Here is a 27,177-nt window from a genome sequence, read left to right on the forward strand (position 1 = left end):
CTTTTTAAGATTTAGAAAATTCTAAAAGAGAGACACGATCTAAAGAGAAAAATTTGCAGAAAGAAGATGAGAGTTTCTAGAAAAAAATTAGAGAAAAAAAAATTCGTATAAAGAGAAAGTGGAAAGAGAAAAAAAGATGAGAGGAAGAAAGAAGAGAGAGAATTTTTTTTTTTTTTTTTTTGAATGCTTTAAATTTGTGCAAAGTGATTTTGGATCCAAATTTTGATGGTTGACCGGGTTTGGTTGGACCGTATATTACGAAAAAATATTCATTGTAACGGTGATACCATGACATATGTGTGTCATATGTGTCACAAATCAATAAGAAACCCTATATTTCACTGATTCTAGTGTATTTTATTGATTCATGACCTGATATATTTTATTGATTCTCATGAATAATATCCGCACTATCCCCTTGTATTTCAGTGTTTTTTATTGATTCCCATGAACGATACCCACACTACCCCCTTGTATTTCACTAACTCCCGATTTCTAATTGATTTGTTGCAAATATGGCAAGGTATCACCGTCACAACCAATATTTTCTCGTATATTACAGCTATAAGAACAAGGAATTTCACACTCGTAACTTCTCAGGGCATTGGACCTTGGGATGGCTGCTTTTAGCTTATTAAAGAAACTAGAAGAAAAGTTCTATTGCGCCTCATCATAAATCCACTTTCAGCATGCCCACCGGAAGCATCACGACTCCAATTTATACCTTTTTTCTCCTATCTACTGGTTGCATTTGGTGGGTAAGATATCTACCACAGGAAGTACCTCCAGTTTCACGCGGTGTCATAAGCAGCAGCCAGCGTTCAACTCATGCTAGAGGGCGTCCATAGCCCATGAGCTAGATGCTTGCTGACCAGACTACAGATTATTTGATGCATGGCTTCCAGCCTCTGCGATCCCCTCTTCCAAGAGAGAAATCCTTGAGCACAACTGAATCACCATTTCTTTTAAGTGCCAGTAAAAGATGACAAAATGATGCATTCTTTTTCTTTCTGATGTAGCAAACATGGATCATCTTATCTGCTTTGGTATGAGTTATCTGCATATATACATGACAGTTACCATTCAGACAATAAAAACAGACACAAAGCTAATTGAGCACTCAGTTCAACCCTTTGAACCCCGGAGTCTTCCAATGAGTATCTTCTTTTGGTTTGTAGTACTTTCGGGCATTTCAACCAACAACAACACCAAGTTTCAGATGGTATGTTTAACTACTTTTGCATGCCACTACGCCTTTCTCAGGTAACACTTCTAGATTAACTCTAAGAACAATGCTTCTTGCTTGCTGGTCAGGCCCAGTTCACCAAGTGATAGCTCACTTTCTCCATCAGAGAATGCACGCCGTGGGTATGGCCTCACCTGTCATATCCAAACAAAGTGACAGCATGAGGACGACTTACTTCATAGGTTACCGACAGCCAAATAAATCGAAGTTTTAAAGACATCATATGATGCACAGATAGAAGTTCATTATAATTTCTTTGTATTATGATTGACAAACAATAGGGCCTTAGCTATTATCCATAACAGTCTAAAAGGATTAACGACTGCCAGACTTTGGAACAAGGAAAACATTTTTTTTTTTTGACAAAAACGGAACAAGGAAACTTGGCACGAGGAGCAGTCATCGTACCAAAGGCTGGCAGGCAAGTGGTGATCTAGTCTATTGGTTATGTAATCTGAGCACATGAAACCAAGGAGAAAACACTCAAAGTTTCTCTGAAGACTAGGAAGGTGTAGAAGAGAAGGGAACAAGGACCAAGGAATTGTCGTATACAAGGAACTGCAACCAACTCCAAGACATTAATTAAAAGCACAAAATACACAAGTACCTCCATCAGAAACCTTCAGATGCACCATCAGATATACCAAGTATCTCCATTAAAGAACGCACAAAATACACAAACTGTGTAGGGTCAAAATGGGTTAGCCATCTGCAGCAAAGTACCGGTTAAACTATGGAATGAATCTTGCATCAATTCTTGATGATGATAGGCTGCTACCCAGATTTTCCAGCAATTATCTATCCCCTTGATCACCATAAAAATTCTTTTAGCCAATTGTTTTAGGAAAAGCCTTACCTAAAAGGCACCTTTATCATCCAAACCTTGGTTTAATTTTCACTCTTCTTTTCCTCATTTCTTTTTTAGTTAGTTCTATTTATGATTATTAAAAGGTATAATCTTGAAAGAACGAATATGGTCTTATAGAAGCAATACCCAAACTAAAGTATCTTGTGCAAGTCCAACCATACACCTCTCACCATCAAAATTCAGTTTGTTTTCATCTTTTCTTCCATGTTCCTTCCTCTCCATCAGCACTGGTTCATGATCAATGCTAATTTTCAATTCTCCCACTGCCTTTGTATATTACCCTTTTTAGAACAATATTTTCATAGTTCATGATACATGTTAACCCCCACTCATTCAACTTGAGTTCTGGTTCATTTTAGCAAAGCTAATCCTACAGTAATCTCTCACTTCCTAAAATAAGGCTAAACTTTGCAAAGCCATATGGTTTCTGTCCTGTATCTTTTGATCTTATTGACCTGTTAAAGGACTCCTCTCTACTGACTGAATTTACTTTTTCATGCTCTTGCTGTTCTAAATTCTAAAGAACTAAAGTACCACCCATTCTTTACTGTAATCAACATACTCCCTCTTTTCCTCTTCATATATTCTCAGTAAGTCAAATCATTTTGAATCTCCAATTAATACTAGGTATCAGTTAGCTCTCTTGCTATATCAATGAGTGGCCTCTCTTTGCGATCTTTGAAGCCACATTTCTAACCCAAATAAAAACATAGACTGCTGCCAAAGTTTGTCTCTGATTTGTTCAAGAATGAATAAAATGTCTTCTCACTGATATGAAAACATAGAATCACGTTTGATAAACCTCTCAATTTACACCTCTCAAATGTCATCTCACCTTTATCAAATCCACTAACAGTAAGGTTGTTGACACCAGTATCACTTATCACCATAGTAGACATTCAAGCATACACTTGAACTTGATTCTCCAAAAGGATGCTATGAATGCTAATGAAAGGAAAAGCTAAAGCAGTCTCTCATGGTAGTATCCAAAGAAATTTATAGTAGTTTACAACATTGACTACCTTAATATAATGTGTAAAGGTCTTCCACATAAAAGTCTTCCACATGTAGGACAACATAGATCACAAGCAACGCTCTACTCACAAAACCATAGCAAGAAACGGTGATAATCTGCTACAGCACTTGTGCTAATATCTTCTTTCCGCTATTAAAATTTAAGAAAGTCATAAAATATCTCCCACCAATAATCAGCATCAAAAATGTCTGCCGTTGAATTGCCTAGGGAATCCTAGGTATTGACCCCATTAAAGATTGCTAACTTCTCAAGTAATGTAATAATGAAATCAAGGCCTACAAAGAACTATATAGGTACATTACCAGTTCAATACGGTATGGTTGGGTATCGTATGCATCCTGTACTAAGACAAGATTCAAACCAAAACTGTGTACCAACCCATACTGACTGAACCATACCGTTCTAGTAACATACCAACATGGTATTAGGATTCAGTTCAATATATGAGCCGGACTGGTCCTTACCAGTCTAAAACGAGCGGAACCACCCTATACCATTGGGTACCGACCTGCATCACCCAGTACCAACTCGTATTGTCCAATTTCTGACAGCACCATGACTGGAAGTGAGAAGTAATGGAAGACTGTCTCAGCATGGGATACATATCATACTGTACCTGATCATATCATACCGAATCGATAACATATGGTTAAGATTCTCATCACTAGTTTTGTGAACCTTGCTTCCAACACTTTTCTTACTCCCAGTACCCACCACGATACCACCTGTAATCAGGCAAAATGGATCGATAGTTCGATACTGTGCAATACAGTGCAGTTTTGCTCAGTTCAGACTGGTATAGACCAGTTCAGTTCAGATACCAAACATGATCTCAGAATCTCCATACCAAACCAAGACAGGATGGTACGGGTCCATACGGCAAACATTGAGTGAAATAATTTTTCCACTGACTTTAAGTATTTAAAGTGTCTTGGAAAATTATCAAACATAAACTAGTATCCAAGGGAACACACCATAAATATACTCAACCTCCACCTCTTTAGGTAAATACATCTTTTATTTGAAGAGATAATTATTTGACAAGGTTAGTACATTCAATAAACTGAAGAACAACAAACCTGCTAAAGATAAAGGCGGTTCCGAGGCATCTAGTTGCCCACCTAGATGCCAATCTACCTTCCTTGAAGGCCTAGAACACACAAGGTCTTAGGTAGTTGGGTTATCCAAGTGCCTAGCTGGAACAGCCTAGGCACCTTGGTGGCTACTTGTGAAAACCTTGGGAAGATGATGAGACCATCTTCTCAAAATCTTGGCTACTTGATTTCTCAAATTTGTTCTATTTTATATATGACCAACATTTGCTTCCTCTTATTATATGTTCTAAGTTGGTCACATAACCAATGAGTTGACCAAATACACTTGAATATATTATTTTAATAACCTGCACGATGATGGAAGTGGTGACTCCACAACAACCAAAATCAAAGATCTGTTTTTAAACAAAAAGTTATTGGAGATTTTCCTATATACCTATGCCTAACATATGGATATATGACAGAAGTTGCATAGATTTTTTTGCAGTAATCAGGGCTGAATCTGCAGTTACGGATTATGCTTATTACATTTTTGGCTATACCAGTTTTAAATCATTTCATTGTTGCCCCCATAAGGCCATCCATACTCTAATGGACTGAAGTACTACCAACTTTCAGAATGACATCAGGCGCATCATAGGAGTAACTCCTAGAACATGTTTATGCATTACTTGCATCATGATCCTTTCATCTTTTCACACCATCCCTGACATAAATGAATACTGAACTACTGAAATTAAAGCAATTTGATGGATATATTTTTTCTTTTTTAGACCATTGAAAAAGTAAATGAATAATGAATTGGTTGAACTACCAGATTTTGATAGTAAATAGCAACACAAGGTATCTTCATGTCATGAAACCCTATATAAAATTGCAGATTAACAATTAAATTCAAGTTAATGTATCAATCAGATTGCTTTCCTTGAAACAAGACTGATAAGATAAGAACATTCCAATCAAGAATTTCAAAGGCATATAAGCTACTCCTGATCAGAAAGACCACCATTAGATATTAAAGTATGACCACAATACTATTGTGTATTAAAATATGATAGGACAGCAGAAAACAAAGCAGATGGACAGAAGAATTACCAATCTGTAGGTGCCAGGCTTAACCACCCTTCCAAGATCTATATAATCAAGAACGAACTGCAACAAAAGCCAGCAGTAACAATCAAGGAGAGAGACAGGAAGAGAGCAAGTGAGGCCACATGATAGAGAAAAGGGGGTGGGGTGGGGGGGAGGAAATATAATCTATAAATCATGACCATTAAATAAGATTTACCTGAAGCTTGTCAGATTTCAGAAAGCGACGTCCACGGCGACTGCCATCAGGCATGCGGACAAGAAGTGTCACAGCATTTTCATCTTCTGGAGAAGGTTCTTGTGGAAGGGAAGCTTCTTTTGCAGCAAGTTTCCTCTCAAATTCCTGTAAGTCAACACACAATTTAGATGAAATTATATAACTCAAATTCTATAAGACAACAAATGCTGACACAAAAGGTAACATTTTTTAAATCAGGAAACATCATCCTGCTAAGACGGTTTGATCATTTTGAATGTTAAAAATACAATTCAGAAAACCAATATCCTGAGGCAAATTCTGTTCTATATACTAGCAATGTTTTAGTAGTATGTCCAGCATGAAGATGCCTTTGAGGAGATACAATGAAGAATGGGCAAACCTGTTCGGTGAGCTTAATTCAAATTTATAAGTCAACACAGCATCCAAAATGCATGTTAATGTAGTTCCCATAAATGAATTTGCTAAGGCCTTCAAAATAATGAAAAGTAACAAGATAATAGTTATATTGTTAAATAAATGACCCCAAATTATACGAAGATGCTCAGCAACAATGTCAACTTTCAGAAGGTCCATTCCTAATTCATGATGGGTCAAGCAGTTTCACAATGCAAGGTTGAACCTTACAAAATTAGCCTTCTGGCTGCTGCATCATGAGAAAGACCCTATGTCCACATTGATCATAGGACAGTACAGCAATAAAACTGAGGATAGAAGAAGTCACGAAAAAGAACTCGAGGAGATTTGAACAGAAAAAATCAAAGTATCTGATATAGCCTAGTATTATTCGGGGTCTTAGGTTTATCAACTGTTGATTGGATTTTTTGCAGGTATACCCTTCAAAAGTCCAAAATTGCATGGATGCCCTCCCGAAAAAACTATTTACAAGTAATCCTCCCAGATGCTTCTTTTTGCAAGTCTATCCTGCTATCACAACCTGCTAAATAATGTTATTTTTGATAAGCCCTAATTGGATTAAAAATAATTAAAAATTCAAAGTGACTATTCTACCCTCCTATCAGGTCACACTCCCACAATGTCCTGTTTATGGCCGTGCAACTTTCTCCATCTACTACCTCCATCGCTCCTACGCCACCTCCTTTGTGTAGACCATGTTGGACACGACCACCACCCTGATATCCATCTACTGTTGCTTCCCAGCACAAGCCATAAGTCATGGCCTTCTTCAGACCCTCCATTATGATTGCAAGCATTAGCACCATCATATTCGAGGAAGGAGTCGGAACTTAGGTTTATCAACTTTTAATTGGATTTCTTTTTGCAGATATACCCTTTAAAAATCCAAATTTCCATGCATACCCTCCCCAAAACACTATTTTCAGGTAATCCTCCCAGGTGCATTCCTTTGGAAAGTATACCCTGCTATTACGATCTGTTAGACAATGATATTTTACATAAGCTCTAATTGGATTAAAAATAATAAATATTCAAAGTGACTATTCTATCCTCCTTTTGGGTCACACTCTCATAACATCCTGTTCATGGGGGCACAATCCTTATCTATCTACTACTTCCATAGCTCCTAGGACGCCTCCTTGGTGTAGACCATATTGGACACAACACAACCACCATCCCAATATCCATGTACCATTGCTTCCTAGCACAAGGCATGGCCATGGCCTCCCTTGGAACCTCCATTATGGTTGCAAGCATGACCATCATATTCAGAGAAGGAGACGGATCTAAAGGAATAGGATTAAAGGCTCCTTGAGATAAGCCCTCATGGCCTTGTTCAAGGTTTTCTGTTGCTTCTCCTTTCCTCCAAGGTCACTGGTGGTGGCCAACGAGCACTTGAATGATCAAGCAAATGTAATGCTTGATCTAGTTGATTAAATCCATTAAATTATGGTGGGGATTCTTCTAGGCAAGGGTGAAGGGAGGGCAATGGAGTGGTAACTGATGGAGGGGAAGGGAGTAGAGAAAGGAGTGGAGAAGGAATAGAGAGGAGAGCAACATGGACAAAGTCAAGCCAAAGGAAGAGTGCCATGAGGTGGTAGGACTAGATGGTGAAGGAGCTAGGGCAAGTGGCAAGGTTGAGGGCCTTGAAGTGGTATGGAGGGTGTGGACATGGGTGGAATGGAGGTTGAAGGAGAAGAGTATGATGCTATTGTGGAGGCTGTGTTAGGCAACAAGGAGGGTGGCAAAGAAGGGGTTAAGGAGGTCAAGGAGGCAGTGGTGATAGCATAGTCTGAAGTGTGGATATAGGTGCAGGAGAAGAAATCAGTGGCATGTTGAAGTTCAAGCATCTTGCCGAAGAGCATATTGAGCTTGGCATCAACAAGGGTGAGCTCAGTGGCAAGGTCCTAGGTCAGGATTGTTTGGGTGATCATCAGAAGAAGTGCGTGGGTTTACTTTAACTACTTTGTCGTTTCACTTTGGCTCATCTATCCTATTCTAAAAGAGGAGGAAGGCTGTAGTTAATAGGAAGACATGATGGAGGAGAAGCGCTAATGGAAAGCCATCGACCCAGCCCTTGTGAGGCCAAATTTGGATGGCTCAAGAATGGCCTCTCCATTTGAAAAGAAATAGGCAAAGGCAAGAAAACAGATGATATGATTGACAGCAAACCATGCAGAGACAAAAGAGGCAGAAGGGTCAGCAAATGTGGAGATGAAGAAGATGTTCATTCAAGGTCATTTGTGTTTCATTTTGAAGAGATTGTCTCTGATGTTTCTAAATAGCACCTGATGATAAGGATACGCATGCAAGGAGAACATTTGCGAGAATATACGTGTAAATAGGTTTTTTTTTTTTTTTTTTGGAACAGCATCATGAAATTTCAGATATTTTGGAGGGTATACCTGCAAAATGCCCTGTTTAATTTAAGGTTTTGCCCTCCAGTTATTTTGTTGTTTATTTGAGTTTCTGGGGACATTTTTTATCCTAGGGTTTATTTTACAAAGATTCTGTTTAGGCATTAAGTGGGTCCTTAGGTATCTTTTGATTTCAACTATTGATATAGATCTTCATTGTGGTCCTTTCTGTATTTTAAGGCATAGCGGATACAACTTGTCTGAATCATCCTACAAAGGCAGTTGGAAGAGTTTGATCTACCTTCAGCAGAGGAGAAAATGGGGGCATCTGATGTCTCCAACTCATTTTACACACAAGAGAGTAGTAGTTAGTAGTTAGATTGTGATGAAGACAAAAAAGGTAAAAGTGACAAATATGAAGGAAGAGAGAGAGAGAGAGAGAGAGAGAGGAAAGAACGAAAATGGATAAGGAAAAGAGATAAAGGAAGTTGCAGCTCCATCCATCTAGTTGGATGCCCTTCCTCTTCTAATGTTCCAGTGACCTCTCTCTAATTTGCAGACACATGATCATAGAGAAGCCTAGGGTATGGATATTTGTATCAAGCCTGTTTATGATTCCAAAAGGGGATTTAGTGGCATAAGTTTATTATGTATAAAAGCTTAATAAAATCTTGGTTTTTATTAGCTACCTCTAATTCTCTCTGTTTCACTTTTTGATTGTTACTTTTAACCCTAGTCTTCATAATTCACCTTTCAACACTACATCATTGCCCATGCAGTCTCCTAAGCAAAATCTAAATCAAATTATTGGGATTAAAAAAAAAGATCCAAACTAATTGCAGGTTCTAAACTTTGTGGATTCAATCAGTCAACATACATCACTTCCCTATCTCTAGAGATTCAACTTTATAGGTTAAGAGATTCCCATGAAGTTGTAGGCTTGTAGCAATATTTTATAACTGGTTCTCAACATCCCACCAACCAACCATAAATTTGGACTAAGTTCCTAATAAACTCAACCTTGAGATATAAGAGAATCTGACATAGCACTTAGGAGGCAAGTTGACAAGAAAATTATTTATAAATTAAAAAAAATCTAAGCAACTTGAGTCTTGAGATATGGTTGAAATAGGAGACACGGTTCGTAGAAGGAACAAATTATATATGATATAGATATAGCCTTCATCTTCTATCCTTTTCTCTCTCCTCTCCCACCCGTCCATCTGCCTCTTTGCCTCTTACCCAAGGCATACAAAAGCACCCTTTAAACTATATAGTGACAAGCCGTTTAAGCATTTAAGTAGATGTTTAAATAGTTAAGTAGACTACAGCATTAACCAATTAAGCACTAGGCAGCCATCTAGTCTGCTTGGCCATTTAAACAGCCACACAAACATTTCATTCTGTTTAGATATGCTTAACTGGTTAAGTCACAAATTCGAATTGAATCGTAAGCTTTTTATGTCAACTGTTTGATACACTAATTTTCTTCTAATTTTTAAATTACATTTATTATTCTAGCTAATTTAATGTAACAATTAGATATTGTTTTTACCCATTTTTGCTTTCTTCACTATAACCTAAACTCTTCCATGCACACAAATACGCTAACAAGAACAAAAACAGCTTATATCTTACATACAACCTCCCAAGGAATTTTTCATGGTAAGCAATCCATTTCATGGCCCATCAATGAAGGGAGTCGTTCCTCCCTCTGAATGGTCAGCAATATGTGAACCCCTACATAGCGCCCCCCCCCTCTCTTCTCTCTCCCTCTCTATGTGCGTGCGTGTGTTTCCCTTTTTTTCCTTTTGAGGTTTCTTTTTGTTTTCTCCTTTCAAATTTAAGTTCTTTTACACTGTATTCTTGGATCATCAAAAATCCAAACTCGCTTATTTCCTTACAGAACACTTTTTCCTACTCCATCATTTTGTACTTCTATAGCACTCGTACACGTTATCTCTAATGTAAACATAGGTTTGATAATAAAAATAGTAGTAATACTCAATAGCTCTCAACTAGTAATGCCGCTATCCTTGACAGTTTACTTCACTATGTTTATCAGTTTATGGTTCAAATCCTTTATAACACGTACCACCATTTCAAAACCATATACAAGTTTCTTATACCATTTAATCATACAACATTCTGTTCAAATGCATAAAATCAATTAAACATTCACAGATAAAAGAACGGTTATCAACCACTTCTTGGATCTCCCTAATCCTCTTTTCTCTCTCCCTCAAAATTCTTTCACTAATTCCTCTCGTCCCTTCTCATTTTTCCCCTGACCTCCCTTTAAAGAAAATGAAGCCAAGATTAAAGAAAAAAAGGGGAAAACTTGAATTTTTCTCAGAACATAAATCAATATCAGTATTATCTAAACAATTAAAGAGACAGGTTTCTGATTCCTTTCTAAAACTAGAAACTAAATGCAAGACTGAGACTCTATAACAGATAAATAAAGAGATCTAGAATTACTCATATGAGTGCCGCTCCTTAAAAAAATAAAGCAAATAACTATCACCAATTTTCTGGGCTGCCTACCATAATCATTGTGCATATTCAGGGTACCACACTATCAATGATATTATGTCCCTTAGCATTACGATAGTTTTGTTTTTGGCAGGGAAGTTCAGTTAGATAGTTTCTAAGTTATAAAAAAAAAATTCCTCTTGCAGCTGAAATTAGTACAACCAGAGCAAAGGTACATGCAAAAACAATGAGATTTTCATTTAACATGCAAGACTCTTCAAATGACCATTTGCGATCTCCATTTGATAATATGCAATGTTTGCAACTGTTTCAGAAAACAAATTTAGCCTTGATTTTTTCATCAACAGTTTTCTAATATATATTGAAGGTACTTCAGAATAGTTTGATTGCTGTTAGCAGCCGCTGAAAAATCCAGAGTCACATCAAAAAAAAGGGGGGCTTATGCAAATGACAGAGAACGCAATAATGTATTTCAAAGGCACCCAAAGAAATCAATCACCATAGTATAAAATTGAGATGTTTGAAAATAGCAATTATCCATTTGCATCTGGCAGTGTGTAAAAGAAGTTGTTTTAGTTCTAAGAAAAAAATTTCTGAAAATGTAAAAGATCTTGAATTAATTATTTCAGGTCATGGTACTTTCACAAGCATATTACCTCTTCCTGTTTTTGCTTTTCAAAGGCAGCTTCTCTGGCAGCAGCTTCCTCTAAATGCCGAAGTTCAGCTTCCTGCTTGGCCTTCAACTCTTTTTCTTGATCTGCTTGCAACGATGCAAGATACTCGTCATCCTGCAAAATTAAGCAAGCCATCAAAAATGTCAAAGAACCATAGCAACCATCATTTGTTATCAACAAAACATGTCAAACCTGTTGCTCCCTCAACAAGCGTTGTTCCATCAGTGATGGTGATGGTGGATGAGGTATACGTGGATAGAAAGTTGGGCTTTGATCTGAACCAGTTTGCATGACTTGATGAGGTTGGTATGCAAAATGATATGATGTTCCTTCTGGAACGCCACCAAACATTGCAGCCTCGAGCATGACGGCTTCATCATGCTCTTCAGAGGATATGCCACCCCACTTATTCAAAATAAGACAGACAAACAAATTAAAGGAAAAAAGAGTGAACTAACCCTATTCACACAGGAGTCACTAAATGACCAACTTTCCATAATAGCATATGGTACCTCATCTGACTGGAAGGTGTTTCCATTATACGAAGGACGACTGCTGATATTATTCTGCTGAGGACTTGTCGGAGGACTATAGACCACTTGTCCAGATTCTGCTAATTCTGCATTTCCAGAAGAAGGGCATCCAGAACGGTGCCTCACTAAAGGTTGCTCCTCTACATCTTCTGTTTCCTCTTGGACAAATGTGTTGCCTTCCTCTGATTGTAATTGATTTGAAGTTCCAGACTTCCCTGAAGCAAATCCTTGCCTTCAGTAAGAGAAAAGAAACACATCAGCAATTTACAGTTAGAAATCCGTTTACAGGATCTATACATATTTACCCTCCAATAACAAAAACAAAAAAAAATGAATTACACATATGGCTCATGACTAAATTCCTAGAATGTTATTTCCATGCACAAGCATTTGAAACTATCCCAGTTTTAAGCATTTCTTCACCGGAAAGTTCATAACATAATAGAACGACACCAGTGCTGCCATCTGAATCACTGGGCTCACCAATCAGCAGCTCCCACCAACTCAATCTCTACAGAGGGTATCATTAAGTATTATGTTGAAAAGCATTGATACAATGAGGGAAATGCCAAATGGAGGACCGAATGAGTCATGTAAACTCACTTTGAGTCCAAATCAAGAATGAACCCAAAGTTGATCAAGGTTTTGAACAAGAATGCTAAGCAAGGAGTGTTTTCCTTATACTAAAACAATTATATGCCTTAAGCAACCCAGAACAGTCAGAAAGCAAAAAATCCACTAAATGATTGATGGATGTAATTGAACCCCAAGAAGACTAAAATACATATATTTATTTTTCAATTTCTTAAAATAATATCAGGGTAAACCAACCAAGACCAGCATACTGGATAGAATTTTGATATAGTCTATCTGCAAGACCACATTTGGTTTATGCTTAACAGATTCTCATTAATTTATATTTACCATCACTGTAATGAAATGACTAATTAGGGATGAAATTTCATCACCGACCATGTTCGCATCAATAAATATACCATTGCTAAGCTGGGTTACCATATATGACTGACTCGGGAAACAATTATTAAATGGAAAAGAGTATTTGGTGGACAGACATGGACAGACAACATTCAAAGCACATGCAATGCCCATGATTAATTAGGAGGGCAGAGAATTTTATTCACACATGTCTAATCCCGATGACCGATTTGATGCATGTTTGAGATCCCATGAACAGTTGTAACCAAAGACTCAGGTATTGGTACCAATAACTTATGTGTACAAAACAGACCGGCATAGCACCATATTGTACCAACACATAGAAAGCCACTTGGTGGCAGCACCTTAAAAATGAAGTGATGTAACACATGGAGCAGTACCGGTACCTTTACCAGCGCAACATGGTACTGCATGTATGCGGTGGTGTGATGTATTGCATTTTTATAGTAATTATTATTATTAGTTTTTAATGATTTTGATAAAATTGGTATAATAATTAACTAAATAAATATAAGAACCTGATATGTTTTATGTCAATTGCAGGTAATTGAGCCAGGTCACACCTAATTGGGCTTAACCATGTTTTAAAGGTCAAATTAAGTGAAATTGGTTGAGTCCGATTCAGCAGGGTTTGTCATCCGGAGTCATCAGGTCTTGCATCAAAATCAGAGTCCACCTCAAAGCAGAATAATCAAATCAAGATATCAATGGACCCCACACCTTATCCTTTTTGGCATCATCAGCCAGAAAAGAAATTAGAGATGCAGAAAATAAATCAAGCAGTTAATCTCTCCCATCTAGTCAACCAATCTAAATTCTAGATATTTTGGTGTGAGGACCCCTAAAAGGTAAGCTACAGGACTCCAAATCGAGCAAGATTAGATCCTACAGAATTTTGAGAGAAGCAAGAAAGGAACATAATTTACAGAATTGAACTTGGATTCCAAATGAGGTAGCTACAATAGGTTGAAGTTGGTAACAATGTTGGACACAACAAGAAATACCCGATACACCCAGATTCTTCTTAGTGTTTCTTGGCACAAAGATCTGATATGGCAACCAATTTTGAGTGGCAAAGAGCTATCTTGGAAAGAATTAAATGGAAGAAAATCAGAGTCCAAACTAATTCTGCATGAGGAGCAAACTGAGAAAGAATTGAAACTAATTCTTGAAAAACTTGATTTGGGCAGTCGAAACCTTACCTTGTTTTGCAGATTTTGTGGACCCAGAAAGGAAGAAATTCTTCTCCTCTAATTAACCATGCCTCCTTTCCTTCTTTTACTATGGAAATCATAATAAAATCAGAAAATTTGGGCAGCATAAGGAGTAGATGGCTGGTGATTGCTTAAAGCCTATCCAAAGGAGGAGAGATTCTATACTAAATAAAAAGAATGATATATAGAATAAAATCATGAGAAAAATACCACCTTAACCCTAGCCCTAGCCCTATTTAAGGATCCTAAAACACCAGCAGGAAGGAAGGAGAATCATCTTTGAAAGCTAGAAATCAAGCAAGGAGAGTTTGGAGTATCTGGAAGATTTGAAGAGAAGATTCATTCGGCTCTGCAATTCCTTCAGAGTTTTTTCTTTCTCTTGTTTACTTTGAATTTATTTTCTAGAACTCATTGTTAGGATGATTTTGGAGTTTTATTCAAGTAAACTTGAGTTTGATTTTGTTATGATGAAAAGCTAAATTTCTAGCTAGGGTACCTGATGTAGCTTGAATTAAATTTCAATTCCAGAATCTTGTATTAATTTTCTTTGTTAATGCAATTGTTTGTTATTTGTGCTTAATGCTTTTAAGTATTATTATCTTTGGTACTTGATTGATTTCGATTTATAATTGGTACTGGGAAGGAAGATTATAAATTGGAGTTAATAACAAACATCATAGGAATAATAATTGGAGCGGGAGCAGAAGATTTGACCTGTGGGATCTTGAAAATAATCACTGTGCTTGTTGAACTAATTGAAATCTATTTTACTATTGGAAGATAGATTATAGGTTTTAATTAGTATATTTAATAAGACTCGGGAGAGATTATTAAATAATTTAAGATTATTTATCCTTGCATTAATAATTAAATTTAGATTATTAATCGGAATAGCTGGAATTGATAATTGGTCCAAGTGAAATCAGATATACCCTAGTGCTTTATCAATCGAATTTTGATTCAGCTTTCATTGAGTTCTTTAGAGTTAATTTTATTTTTCATTATCATTCAGTTTCGATCGTTTAGATATTAGTAAAATCAGCGTTCATTTTTTGTAATTAAACTCAGTCCTCGTGGGAACGATCTCTTATTTATCATTATATTACTTGAGCGATTTCGTGCACTTGCGAAATAGGCTATCAAGTTTTTGGCGCCGTTGCCGGGGAATGGTGCTTTAATATCAAGAATAGTTGACTTTACTAGTAATCTAGATATTTTATTTCTTAGATATTTAAAAAAAAAAAATTACTGACATTTCATAACGCTTAACTAATATAGTATAACCAAAAATATTAAAAAAAAAAATCAAACTTGATTGGACATCTTGTTTCTTTGCATTGCATCTCCATAATTAACTTTAAGGGCACTTAACCCATTAATCAGATAAGGTGGGGATTTGATCACCCTTCCTTAGCCCAAAAACCACATCCTTCATTCTGCATAACCTAGACCTTAATCTAAAATCAATTAAACGTTGGCCCTAGGATATTCGAGCTCAATAGGACAAGAAAGTCCTAAAGTTAGACCGGGTTCGAATTGATTAATTGCTCGGTGTCTAAGGCAAGTGGTTTAAGAAGGTGGTTTTCAATTGGTTCCGTTGTCTGACCTGGCCAACTCAGTTGGTGTCTAAGGAAAGCAACAAGCAGGGGACCTCCCACATCTTACACTTACCTGGCCGAGACAGTTAGTCAGTTTTGGGCTTGGAGTGCTTGAAGGCGATCTTGGAACAGTTAGGAGCTGTCTAGATCTAGGTTAACCCTAGGATAGAAAGTCCATTTTGTGCTAACTTGTTTGCCATTAAAATTTAAACCTAATTAAAACACTCTTCTCTTTCATCTCTAGATTTAGGACTCCTTAGGACTCATCTCTAGAACTCTTTTCTCTCTCTTTCCTCTTCTCTCTTCTCTTAAAAAAAAAAAAAAAAAAAAAAAAAAAAAGATAATAATCTTTCAAAATTACAACTTGGAAAAGAGAATCGGGTCGACTAGTAAGAATTGAATCAAATCCCATTTCAAGTCAAGAAATTGAACGCACTTGTAAACAAAACATTAAAGCAGTCAGAGAAAGGAAGAAATCTGAGGCAAAAGTAGATCCAAAATGGCTGAAGATCCAAGGAGAGAAGTAATCCTAGTAGGGAATAATGAGGTTGCTAGAGAGGCAAACCCCAGGGCACTGCGGGATTATGCCATGCCTACCGTGAATGGAGCTTCATCTAGCATCACAAGACCACCTGTGCAAGCAAACAACTTTGAGATCAAGCCTGCTTTGATCCAAATGATCCAGACAGCAGTTCAGTTTGGAGGATTGCCCAATGATGACCCTAATGCGCACATTGCAAACTTTTTGGAGATATGTGATACCCTTAAGCATAATGGAGTGTCAGATGATGCAATTCGGTTAAGATTGTTCCCGTTTTCACTTAAAGACAAGGCTAAAGCATGGTTACAGTCTCTTCCTGCTGGCTCGATCACCACTTGGAATGACTTAGCACAAAAATTTTTGGCAAAATTCTTTCCACCTGCTAAGACTGCCAAGTTGAGGACTGACATCCAAACCTTTGTGCAATTTGACATGGAGACCTTATATGAAGCCTGGGAAAGGTTCAAGGATCTGCTTAGGAGGTGTCCACACCACGGGCTGCCTAAATGGTTGGTTGTGCAAACCTTCTACAATGGGCTGAACAACCATACCAGAATTAATATTGATGCTGCTGCTGGAGGTTCATTGATGGGGAAGTCGCTTGATGAGGCCTATGATCTTTTGGAGGAAATGGCCAACAACAATTATCAATGGCCCAATGAGAGAAATATGGCGAGGAGACCTGCTGGGGTTCATGAGATAGACGCTATTACTGCACTCAATGCAAAAGTAGACACTCTTTTCAAAAAATTAGATCATTTGTCTATTAATGCTGTCAATACTTGTGTGCAGACCTGTGAGATGTGTACTGGGCAACATGCTACTCGAGATTGCCCGATTGACAGCTCATTCATGCCTCCAGTACAAGAACAAGTGCAATATGTGGCAAACCAAGGAAGGCAACAGAACAATCCATACTCAAACACCTACACGCCTGCCTGGAAGAACCATCCAAATTTTTCCTGGGGAAATCAACAGCAACAACAAAATTATCAGAATAGAGGACCACCTGGTTTTCCACAGCAAGAAAAGAAGTCTAATCTGGAAGAATTGGTTGCAACACTCACTAAGGCCACTACTGATTTCATGGGTGAGACTAAGGCAAACTTTCAAAACCAGCAAGCTGCCATTAAAAACTTGGAAATACAAATGGGACAGTTGGCCAATATGGTAGCTAACAGAACTCAAGGGTCATTGCCTAGCAATACTGAAACGAACCCGAAGGAGCATGTGAAGACAATTACCTTGAGGAGTGGAAAACAACTAGGGGAACAACAAGGGAAAGAGCCTGTTAAAGAACAAGTAAAGGAACAAACTCAAGAAGAGACTATGGTCAAAGAGAAGCTAAAAGAGAAAAAGGAAGAGCCAGTAAAGCCCTACAATCCACCAATTCCTTTTCCTCAAAGGCTTAAGCAAAGTAAGGATGACAAGAACTTTCTGAAGTTTTTGGAGGTCTTCAAGAAACTACACATAAATATTCCATTTGCAGAGGCATTAGCTCAGATGCCTAGCTATGCCAAATTCTTGAAGGACATCCTTTCCAAAAAGAGAAGGCTAGAGGACCATGAGACAGTCATGCTCACCGAAGAGTGCAGTGCAATCATTCAGAACAAGTTGCCATCAAAATTAAAGGATCCAGGGAGTTTTACAATTCCATGCAATATTGGCAATATCGAATTTACTAAAGCATTGTGCGATTTAGGTGCTAGCCTTAACTTAATGCCTTTATCTGTTTTCAGGAAGCTTGGACTAGGGGATGTGAAACCGACCAGTGTCTCATTACAACTAGCTGATCGATCGGTGACATATCCTAAAGGCATAGTGGAGGATGTATTAGTCAAGGTGGACAAATTTATCTTCCCAGTGGATTTTATTGTCTTGGATATGGAGGAAGATAGAGATGTTCCTTTGATATTGGGACGTCCATTCCTTGCAACTGGCAAGGCACTTATAGATGTCCATGAGGGTAAGCTTACTTTAAGAGTGGGACAAGAAGAGGTAATTTTTAACGTGCTTAATTCATCTAAATATCCTCTTGAGAATGATGAATGTTTTAGATTAGATGTGATTAATAAATTTGTTAGTGAAATAATTGACAATTCTGAATATGACTTGATTGATGGTGTTAAAAATAAACAGCATGTTGATGTATTAAATGATATTGAGAAAATACAGGATTCAGTAGAGGCTAAGCCAAACCCCAAGCTTGAGCTTAAGCAGCTCCCTTCTCACTTAAGATATGCATTCTTGGGAGACTCATCTATTTTTCCTGTCATTATATCTGCTCATTTGTCTACTGAACAAGAGAAAAAATTGTTGCATGTGTTGAAAAAACATAAGAGAGCATTAGGCTGGTCTATTGATGATATTAAGGGAATTAGTCCCAGTATATGCATGCATAAAATTTTAATGGAAGAAAACTACAAACCTTCAATTGAGCATCAACGTAGGTTAAATCCTAATATGAAGGAAGTAGTTAGAGCTGAAGTAATGAAGTTACTTGATGCAGGAATTATCTACCCTATTTCTGATAGTAGTTGGGTGAGTCCTGTTCAAGTAGTTCCTAAGAAAGGAGGGATGACTGTTATTACAAATAATAAAAATGAGCTGATACCCACTAGAACAGTCACTGGTTGGCGTGTGTGTATTGATTATAGGAAGTTAAACAAAGCCACACGAAAGGACCATTTTCCTTTGCCTTTTATTGATCAAATGCTTGAGAGATTGTCCGGATATCCCTTCTACTGTTTTTTAGATGGTTATTCAGGATATTTTCAAATTCCTATTGTACCTGAGGATCAAGAAAAAACTATATTTACTTGTCCATATGGAACATTTGCATATAGGAGAATGCCATTTGGGTTATGTAATGCACCTGCAACTTTTCAAAGATGTATGATGTCTATATTCTCTGATATGGTTGAAAAATTCATTGAAATCTTTATGGATGATTTTTCAGTTTTTGATCCTTCTTTTGATATGTGTTTGACTAACCTCTCCCAAGTTCTACAGCGTTGTGAAGAAACTAATCTTGTGTTGAATTGGGAGAAATGTCATTTTATGGTGCAGGAAGGAGTAGTTTTAGGCCATAAGATTTCATCTAGAGGGATAGAAGTAGACAAAGCAAAGGTGGAGGTCATTGAAAAATTACCACCACCAACATCTGTTAAAGGAGTGAGGAGTTTCTTAGGGCATGCTGGCTTCTATAGAAGATTTATAAAAGACTTCTCTAAAATTACCAAACCTCTTTGTAATTTATTGATCAAGGATGCGCCTTTTAAAATTACTGATGAGTGTTTGGTTGCTTTTAACAGATTAAAGAGAGAATTAATCTTAGCTCCTATCATCACTGCACCTGACTGGAATCTACCATTTGAACTCATGTGTGATGCAAGCGACTATGCTATAGGAGCAGTCTTGGGACAAAGAAAGGAGAATAGACTTCATGTGGTGTACTATGCGAGTCGAACACTGAATAATGCACAGTTGAACTATGCCACCACAGAAAAAGAGTTGCTCGCTATTATTTTTGCTTTTGATAAATTTAGGCCATATCTTATAGGAGCAAAAACAATAGTTTATACTGATCACTCAGCAATTAAATATTTACCTGAAAAGAAGGATGCGAAACCGAGACTAATTCGTTGGGTGCTCTTATTGCAGGAATTTGACTTGGAGATTAGGGATAAGAAAGGAGCAGAAAATCTTGTAGCAGATCACTTGTCTCGGTTAGAGTTAAGTAAAGAAATTGAGAACACTGAGGTACCATTAATGAGTCATTCCCTGATGAACAATTATTGCATTACTCACATCTAGTACACCCTGGTATGCTGATATTGTTAATTTAAGGCATGTGATATTATTCCTTCGGAATTTAATTACCAGCAAAAAAAGAAATTTTTACATGATGCAAAATATTATTTTTGGGAGGATCCATATTTATATAAGTATTGTCCAGATCAGCTTATTAGAAATATGTGCCTGATGATGAAATTAAAAATATTTTAAAACACTGCCATTCATTAGAGTGTGGAGGCCATTTTGACCCAACAAAACAGCTGCTAAAGTATTACAGTGTGGTTTTTATTGGCCTAACCTGTTTAAAGATGCTATTGCTTTTGTTTCTTCTTGTGACCGATGTCAAAGAACTGAAAATATTTCTTTTAGACAGGAAATGCCACTAACCAATATCCTTGAAGTAGAACTGTTCGATGTGTGGGGATTAGATTTTATGGGGCCTTTTCCACCTTCTCATTCAAATCAATACATCCTGGTGGCGGTGGATTATGTATCCAAATGGATTGAGGCAGTAGCACTTCCCTCTAATGATGCCAAGAGTGTGCTCAAGTTCTTAAAGAAATACATATTCACACACTTTGGTATTCCAAGAGCTATCATCACGGATGGAGGTAAGCATTTTTGTAATCGTTATTTGGATTCTCTATTGATAAAATATGGTGTTACTCATCGTGTAGGAACACCATATCATCCTCAAACAAGTGGACAAGTAGAGATCTCCAACCGTGAAATTAAAAGAATATTGGAGACTACTGTCAACTCATCAAGAAAGGACTGGTCCCTAAAATTAGATGATGCGTTATGGGCATATAGAACAGCATTCAAAACACCAATTGGGATGTCCCCGTATCGTCTAGTTTATGGAAAAGCATGCCATTTACCTGTGGAGCTAGAGCATCGAGCTTACTGGGCAACTAGGTTGCTAAATTTCAATATGGAAGCTGCTGGGGAGAAAAGGTTATTACAGCTTAATGAACTTGATGAGTTCCGCCTCCATGCATATGAAAATGCAAGAATTTACAAGGAGAGAACGAAAAGATGGCATGACAAACATATTGTGAGGCGTGAATTCCAACCAGGACAAAAGGTGTTGCTGTATAACTCTCGCCTAAAGCTATTTCCAGGCAAGCTCCGGTCTTGGTGGTCAGGTCCATTTGAGATTATACAAGTTTTTCCACATGGAGCTGTTGAGCTGAAGAGTGGTGATAGGACCTTCAAAGTCAATGGGCAAAGGTTGAAGGAATACATAGATGGAGGATTTGAGCAACCAAAAACTTCCATAGCACTGATATAATGCATTGGGATAGTCAAGCTAACGACTATAAACTAGCGCTTCTTGGGAGGCAACCTAAGCAAAAATTTTTTTTATTTTTGAGTCAATTTTAATCCTCACTATATTTTCAAGGTTTGAATGGACGTTGTTCACTTTTGTAGGCACATTGAAGAAGACAAGAGATATGAAATGACTGAGGACGAGTTGCAAACTCACACAAGCGCATAGGCACGCTACAAAGGGGAGTACCCCTAACCTTTAAGAATGCCTTGCTATAATATGTATTGTGATGATGATCTTGTTATTGAGCACAATGTCAAATTCAGATTTTGGGGGTGCATTTGCATGAGCATTTCGTGTTAATAATATAGGATTGCCATTATTTTGCATCTTTATCTTATTTTTTTATAAAATTTAAAAAAAAAAAATTGAATGTTGATTCATTGATCACTTGTAAGGATATAGAGGGGGACATTTTATTTTGTGTTAGTGTTTGGCTATCTTAGCTTTAAATTTGGAAGTCAAATTCAGGGATTGACTGTTTTTATACTTGTAAATACTTAAATAAAATCTCGTATAGGAGATAGTTACTTTGCTTCGTCAATCTATTTGTAGCTTTGTTGCAATAAATGTAGACAATTTACTTGGGAGAAATGATATAGGCATTCCTTTGGCATATCCTTTTTGACCCCTTGTATTTTCTTTCATCCTATCTCATATTACTGTCATATTTTTTGAGAATAAATTGATTATAATGGTTAGAGCATACGAATTTTAGTTTCTTCCCTTCAAAAAAAAAAAAAAAAAAAAAAAAAAAAAAAAAAAAAAAAAGCACAATCTACTCCGCTGTTTCAAGTTGCCTAGTAACTAGGAGCATTCATGAGCCCCATGTTTGCTTTTACGTCAAACAGTGACTTGAATTATGAGTATGCAAAGCACTTTGAGTATATGACTTGCTGAGTAACCGGGTGCCTTCATCACCAATGTCGGTATTCACGTAAAAAGGCAAATGATGACTTAAGGAAGAGTGCCAAAGTGTATAGGCTGTTCTAAAAATATAAAATAAAACAAATAAAGGAAGGATGTAAAGCATAAGTAATTGAGTATGCTCTGATTTATTGTGGTTAATTTATTTCACTTATGTGACCATAACCATCATTCTTGTTGCTTGCTTTCCATTTTTTTTTTTTTTTTACCCGAAAAAGTCCTATTGATCTCTTGAGTACGTTGTTTGCACTATTGGAGATGGGCTGATAGGATTTTGCATTCAGGATTGGATGTTTGAACCGAATTATTTTATTAAAATCTAAAGGAAGCAGGTAGCTATTGATTGTGCGTAATTTTGTTTGAGTATGAATGAGTTGAATAGTTAGCTTGTGGGTTTGCCTTTCGATTTTGGTTGAGGTGGTTAAGCCATGGCATTTGGGTATTACTCCTTTGTGTCTAGATGGATTTTGAGTATATTAATGTTAAATAAAGTTTTTAGCATTAATTTTTTTGAGATTCTTCATTTTGATTTGGACTTTTCTTTTGCTTGGGGACAACCAAAAACTTAAGTTTGGGGGTATTTGATGTATTGCATTTTATAGTAATTATTATTATTAGTTTTTAATGATTTTGATAAATTGTATAATAATTAACTAAATAAATTAAGAACCTGATATGTTTTATGTCAATTGCAGGTAATTGAGCCAGGTCACACTAATTGGGCTTAACCATTTTTAAAGGTCAAATTAAGTGAAATTGGTTGAGTCCGATTCAGCAGGGTTTGTCATCCGGAGTCATCAGGTCTTGCATCAAAATCAGAGTCCACCTCAAAGCAGAATAATCAAATCAAATATCAATGACCCCACACCTTATCCTTTTTGGCATCATCAGCCAGAAAAGAAATTAGAGATGCAGAAAATAAATCAAGCAGTTAATCTCTCCCATCTAGTCAACCAATCTAAATTCTAGATATTTTGGTGTGAGGACCCTAAAAGGTAAGCTACAGGACTCCCAAATTGAGCAAGATTAGATCCTACAGAATTTGAGAGAAGCAAGAAAGGAACATAATTACAGAATTAAATTGATTCCAAATGAGGTAGGCTACAATAGGTTGAAGTTGGTAACAATGTTGGACACAACAGAAACACCCGATACACCCAGATTCTCTTAGTGTTTCTTGCACAAAGATCTGATATGGCAACTAATTTTGGGTGGCAAAGAGCTATCTTGGAAAGAATTAAATGGAAGAAAATCAGAGTCCAAACTAATTCTGCATGAAGGAGCAAACTGAGAAAGATTGAAACTAATTCTTGAAAAACTTGATTTGGGCAGCCGAAACCTTACCTTGTTTTGCAGATTTTGTGGACCCAGAAAGGAAGAAATTCTTCTCCTCTAATTAACCATGCCTCCTTTCCTTCTTTTACTATGGAAATCATAATAAAATCAGAAAATTTTGGGCAGCATAAGGAGTAGATGGCTGGTGGTTGCTTAAAGCCTATCCAAAGGAGGAGAGATTCTATACTAAATAAAAAGAATGATATATAGAATAAAATCATGGAAAAAATACCACCTTAACCTAGCCCTAGCCCTATTTAAGGATCCTAAAACACCAGCAGGGAAGGAAGGAGAATCATCTTTGAAAGCTAGAAATCAAGCAAGGAAGTTTGGAGTATCTGGAAGATTTGAAGAGAGGATTCATTCGGCTCTGCAATTCCTTCAGAGTTTTAATTCTTTCTCTTGTTTACTTTGAATTTATTTTCTAGAACTCATTGTTAGGATGATTTTGGAGTTTTATTCAAGTAAACTTGGTTTGATTTTGATATGATGAAAAGCTAAATTTCTAGCTAGGGTACCTGATGTAGCTTGGATTTAAATTTCAATTCCAGAATCTTGTATTAATTTTCTTTGTTAATGCAATTGTTTGTTATTTGCACTTAATGCTTTTAAGTATTATTATCTTTGGTACTTGATTGATTTGATTTATAATTGGTACTGGGAAGGAAGATTATAAATTGGAGTTAATAACAAACATATCGGAATAATAATTGGAGCGGGAGCAGAAGATTTTGACCTGTGGGATCTTGGAAATAATCACTGTGCTTATTGAACTAATTGAAATCTATTTTACTATTGGAAGATAGATTATAGGTTTTAATTAGTATATTTAATAAGACTCGGAGAGATTATTAAATAATTTAGATTATTTATCCTTGCATTAATAATTAAATTTGGATTATTAATCGGAATAGCTGGAATTGATATTGGTCCAAGTGAAATCAGATATACCCTAGTGCTTTTCAATCGAATTTTGATTCAGCTTTCATTGAGTTCTTTAGAGTTAATTTTATTTTCACTTCATTCAGTTTCGATCGTTTAGATATTAGTAAATTAGCATTCATTTTTGGTAATTAAACTCAGTCCTCGTGGGAACGATCTCTTATTTATCATTATATTACTTGAGCGATTTCGTGCACTTGCGAAATAGGCTATCAAATAACCGTGCAGAATATGTTTGATATGTTGATGGAATCTCAGCTCCTTGGCTTGAGCAATGGCTCTAGTATTATCGTAGTATAATAAGATAGGGCCATCAATGGAGGGTGCCATTTTGAGCTCGCCAATGAACTTCTGCAACCATACAGCTTCCTTTGCAGCATCGGATGCTGCGATATACTTTACTTCGCAAACAGAGTCTGTCATAATATTTTGCTTGAAACTTTTTTAGTTGATTACTCCACCATTTAGGATAAAAATATAACCCGACATACTCTTACTATTGTCATGGTCTGACTGAAAGCTGGAGTCGGTGAACCCCACAAGTTTTAAGTCAGTTTCACCATACATATGCCACTGATCCTTAGTATTTCTTAAATACTTAAGAATGATCTTTACGACCTTTCAGTGATTTTCTCCTGGATTAGACTGGTATCTACTCAGTACCTCTAAAGAGTATGCCACATCTGATCTTTGTACATATCATGGCGTACATAATAGAACCCACTGTCGAAGCATATGAAACTCTACTCATACGCTCTCTCTCTTGAAGAGTTGTCGGACAATCTCTTTTTGAAAGAAAAATTTCTTGGCCATCATAAGATAGCCTTTCTTAAAATTTTCCATACTGAACTATTTCAGCATAGTATCTATTGGTGCAAAAATCCGCCAGCATCGGAGAAGTTGGAGTCGGGGGAGTCATGGTCGCCACCGGGACTGCAAAAGAAGTCTAAACCAGAGTTGGAGGTGCTCCGACAAGACCCTCCGATGCTCAAGTCAGTTCTCTACCTCAACAAGAATGGAGTGCTCGAACGAAAATTTTAGCAGAGTTTCGAAATAGAAATTAGAGCTTAGAGAATAATGTATCTGGAGTCCCCTTTTTATAGGTGGAGGGTGCAACAGACTGATGGCGACATTTGTAACTGCCTGGTAGTGGACCGTTCGGCCAGGAGGAGTTTGTATGAAGAGTGGTGGAGTGGAGTCATGGCTATCACCGTGGCCTGCCACGCGGAGCCCATTGCGAGGAGTGGAGCAGTGTCCGTTGTCGTGACTTGTCAGAGAGTGGTGGAGCCATGCGAAATCCATCGCAAGAAGTGAAGCAAAGTCATGGCCATTACTATGGCTTGCCAGGGAGTGGTGAAGCCGTGCGGAATCCGTCACAGGGAGTGGAGCAGAGTCGTGGCCATTATTATTGGCCTGCCAGGGAGTCCAGGCCTGTCGGCCGAAGCCCGATTGAGGTGTCTGATGGAGAGAGGCAGCTATCCATCTGAGAGGAGCTCGGATGTTGCTGGCGGGCCTTCTACCGTTGGGTGCCTCGGGCATTAATACTGCAGGCGAGGGTCATTTGCTGTAGGAGCTCGGCCAGAGGCTTTTCGTAGATGAAGTTCGGTTTCACGCAGAATTCGGCAAAGGATCGACCGGCAGTGGATGTCGGATGGTGCAGAGGTTCATCCGCTGGAGGGGTCCAGCTGCTGGAGTCCGTGTGCTGTAGGAGTTCGTCCGGAATCTATCCGCTACAGGAGTTCGGTTGGAGTCCGATCTCCGTAGAATCTCGGATGGAGACCATTTGTCGAGGAAACTCGATCGAAGCTTGCCTGCAATGGAAATCTGAAAGGAATTCATCCACAATGGGAGCTCGGGTGAAGGCTTACAGTGAAAATCCGACGAGGACCGCTCGTAGTAGAAATTTGAAGTAGACCGCTTGTAGCAGAAGCTCGGAGTAGATTGCTTGCGGTAGAAGTTCAGAGTTCGGTCTTTGTAAGAGTTCGGATGAGGTCTGCCTGCAACAAGAGTTCAGGGTGGAAGTCTGGCTCTCGAAGGATTCCGAATGAAGACTACCTATAGCTGGAGTTTGGAGAAGAAGTCCGGCTCCCGTAGGAGTCCGGATGAAGACTACCTGCAGTCGGAGTTTGGGGAAGGAGTCCGGATGAAGGCTACCTGCAGTCAGAGTTTGGGGATGAAGTTTGGCTCCCGTAGGAGCCCGAACGAAGTCTAGAAGGTGGTCGACCACCGTGGAAACTTGGGTGGAGTCCGTCCATCGTGGAGAATCCGATCGACACTGGTGGGAGTTTATCCATCAGCAGAACTTGAGAATGTTGCAGAGGCTCGACTGTCGGAGAGGTTCGAAAAGATGTCGCGAAGGTCGGACATCGATAGAATCCCTGGAGGGTCACTCCTGACACAAACTTTGGCTGGGGGTATTCTATACCCAACACCAGTCCCCCTACTTTCGAGTTCGAGTTTCGAATGAAGGAAGTATAGAGAATTTTCACAGCCGAAGTTGCCCCCTTGACTCCTGCGCACGACCGTCCTCAAAAATCCTGGTAT

At 37.8% G+C, this 27,177-nt stretch overlaps 1 protein-coding gene across 1 annotated transcript in view; it reads right to left on the reverse strand.

Annotated features, from left to right (window-relative positions):
- Window positions 1–983: 983 nt before the first annotated feature.
- The window catches only part of LOC105059322 (plant UBX domain-containing protein 8), a 33,401-nt gene continuing 7,207 nt past the window's right edge, over window positions 984–27,177 (reverse strand). The window contains exons 6-11 of the mRNA XM_010942582.3: window positions 11,968–12,220; window positions 11,648–11,860; window positions 11,438–11,569; window positions 5,494–5,637; window positions 5,301–5,357; window positions 984–1,380 (exon numbers count right to left, since the gene is read on the reverse strand). Of these exons, the coding sequence (XP_010940884.1) occupies window positions 1,273–1,380; window positions 5,301–5,357; window positions 5,494–5,637; window positions 11,438–11,569; window positions 11,648–11,860; window positions 11,968–12,220 (907 nt within the window). The 3' untranslated portion in view covers window positions 984–1,272. The remainder of the gene's footprint in view (window positions 1,381–5,300; window positions 5,358–5,493; window positions 5,638–11,437; window positions 11,570–11,647; window positions 11,861–11,967; window positions 12,221–27,177) is intronic.

The sequence above is a fragment of the Elaeis guineensis genome, chromosome 16 (assembly GCF_000442705.2).
Source record: "Elaeis guineensis isolate ETL-2024a chromosome 16, EG11, whole genome shotgun sequence".
Lineage (NCBI taxonomy): Eukaryota > Viridiplantae > Streptophyta > Magnoliopsida > Arecales > Arecaceae > Elaeis > Elaeis guineensis.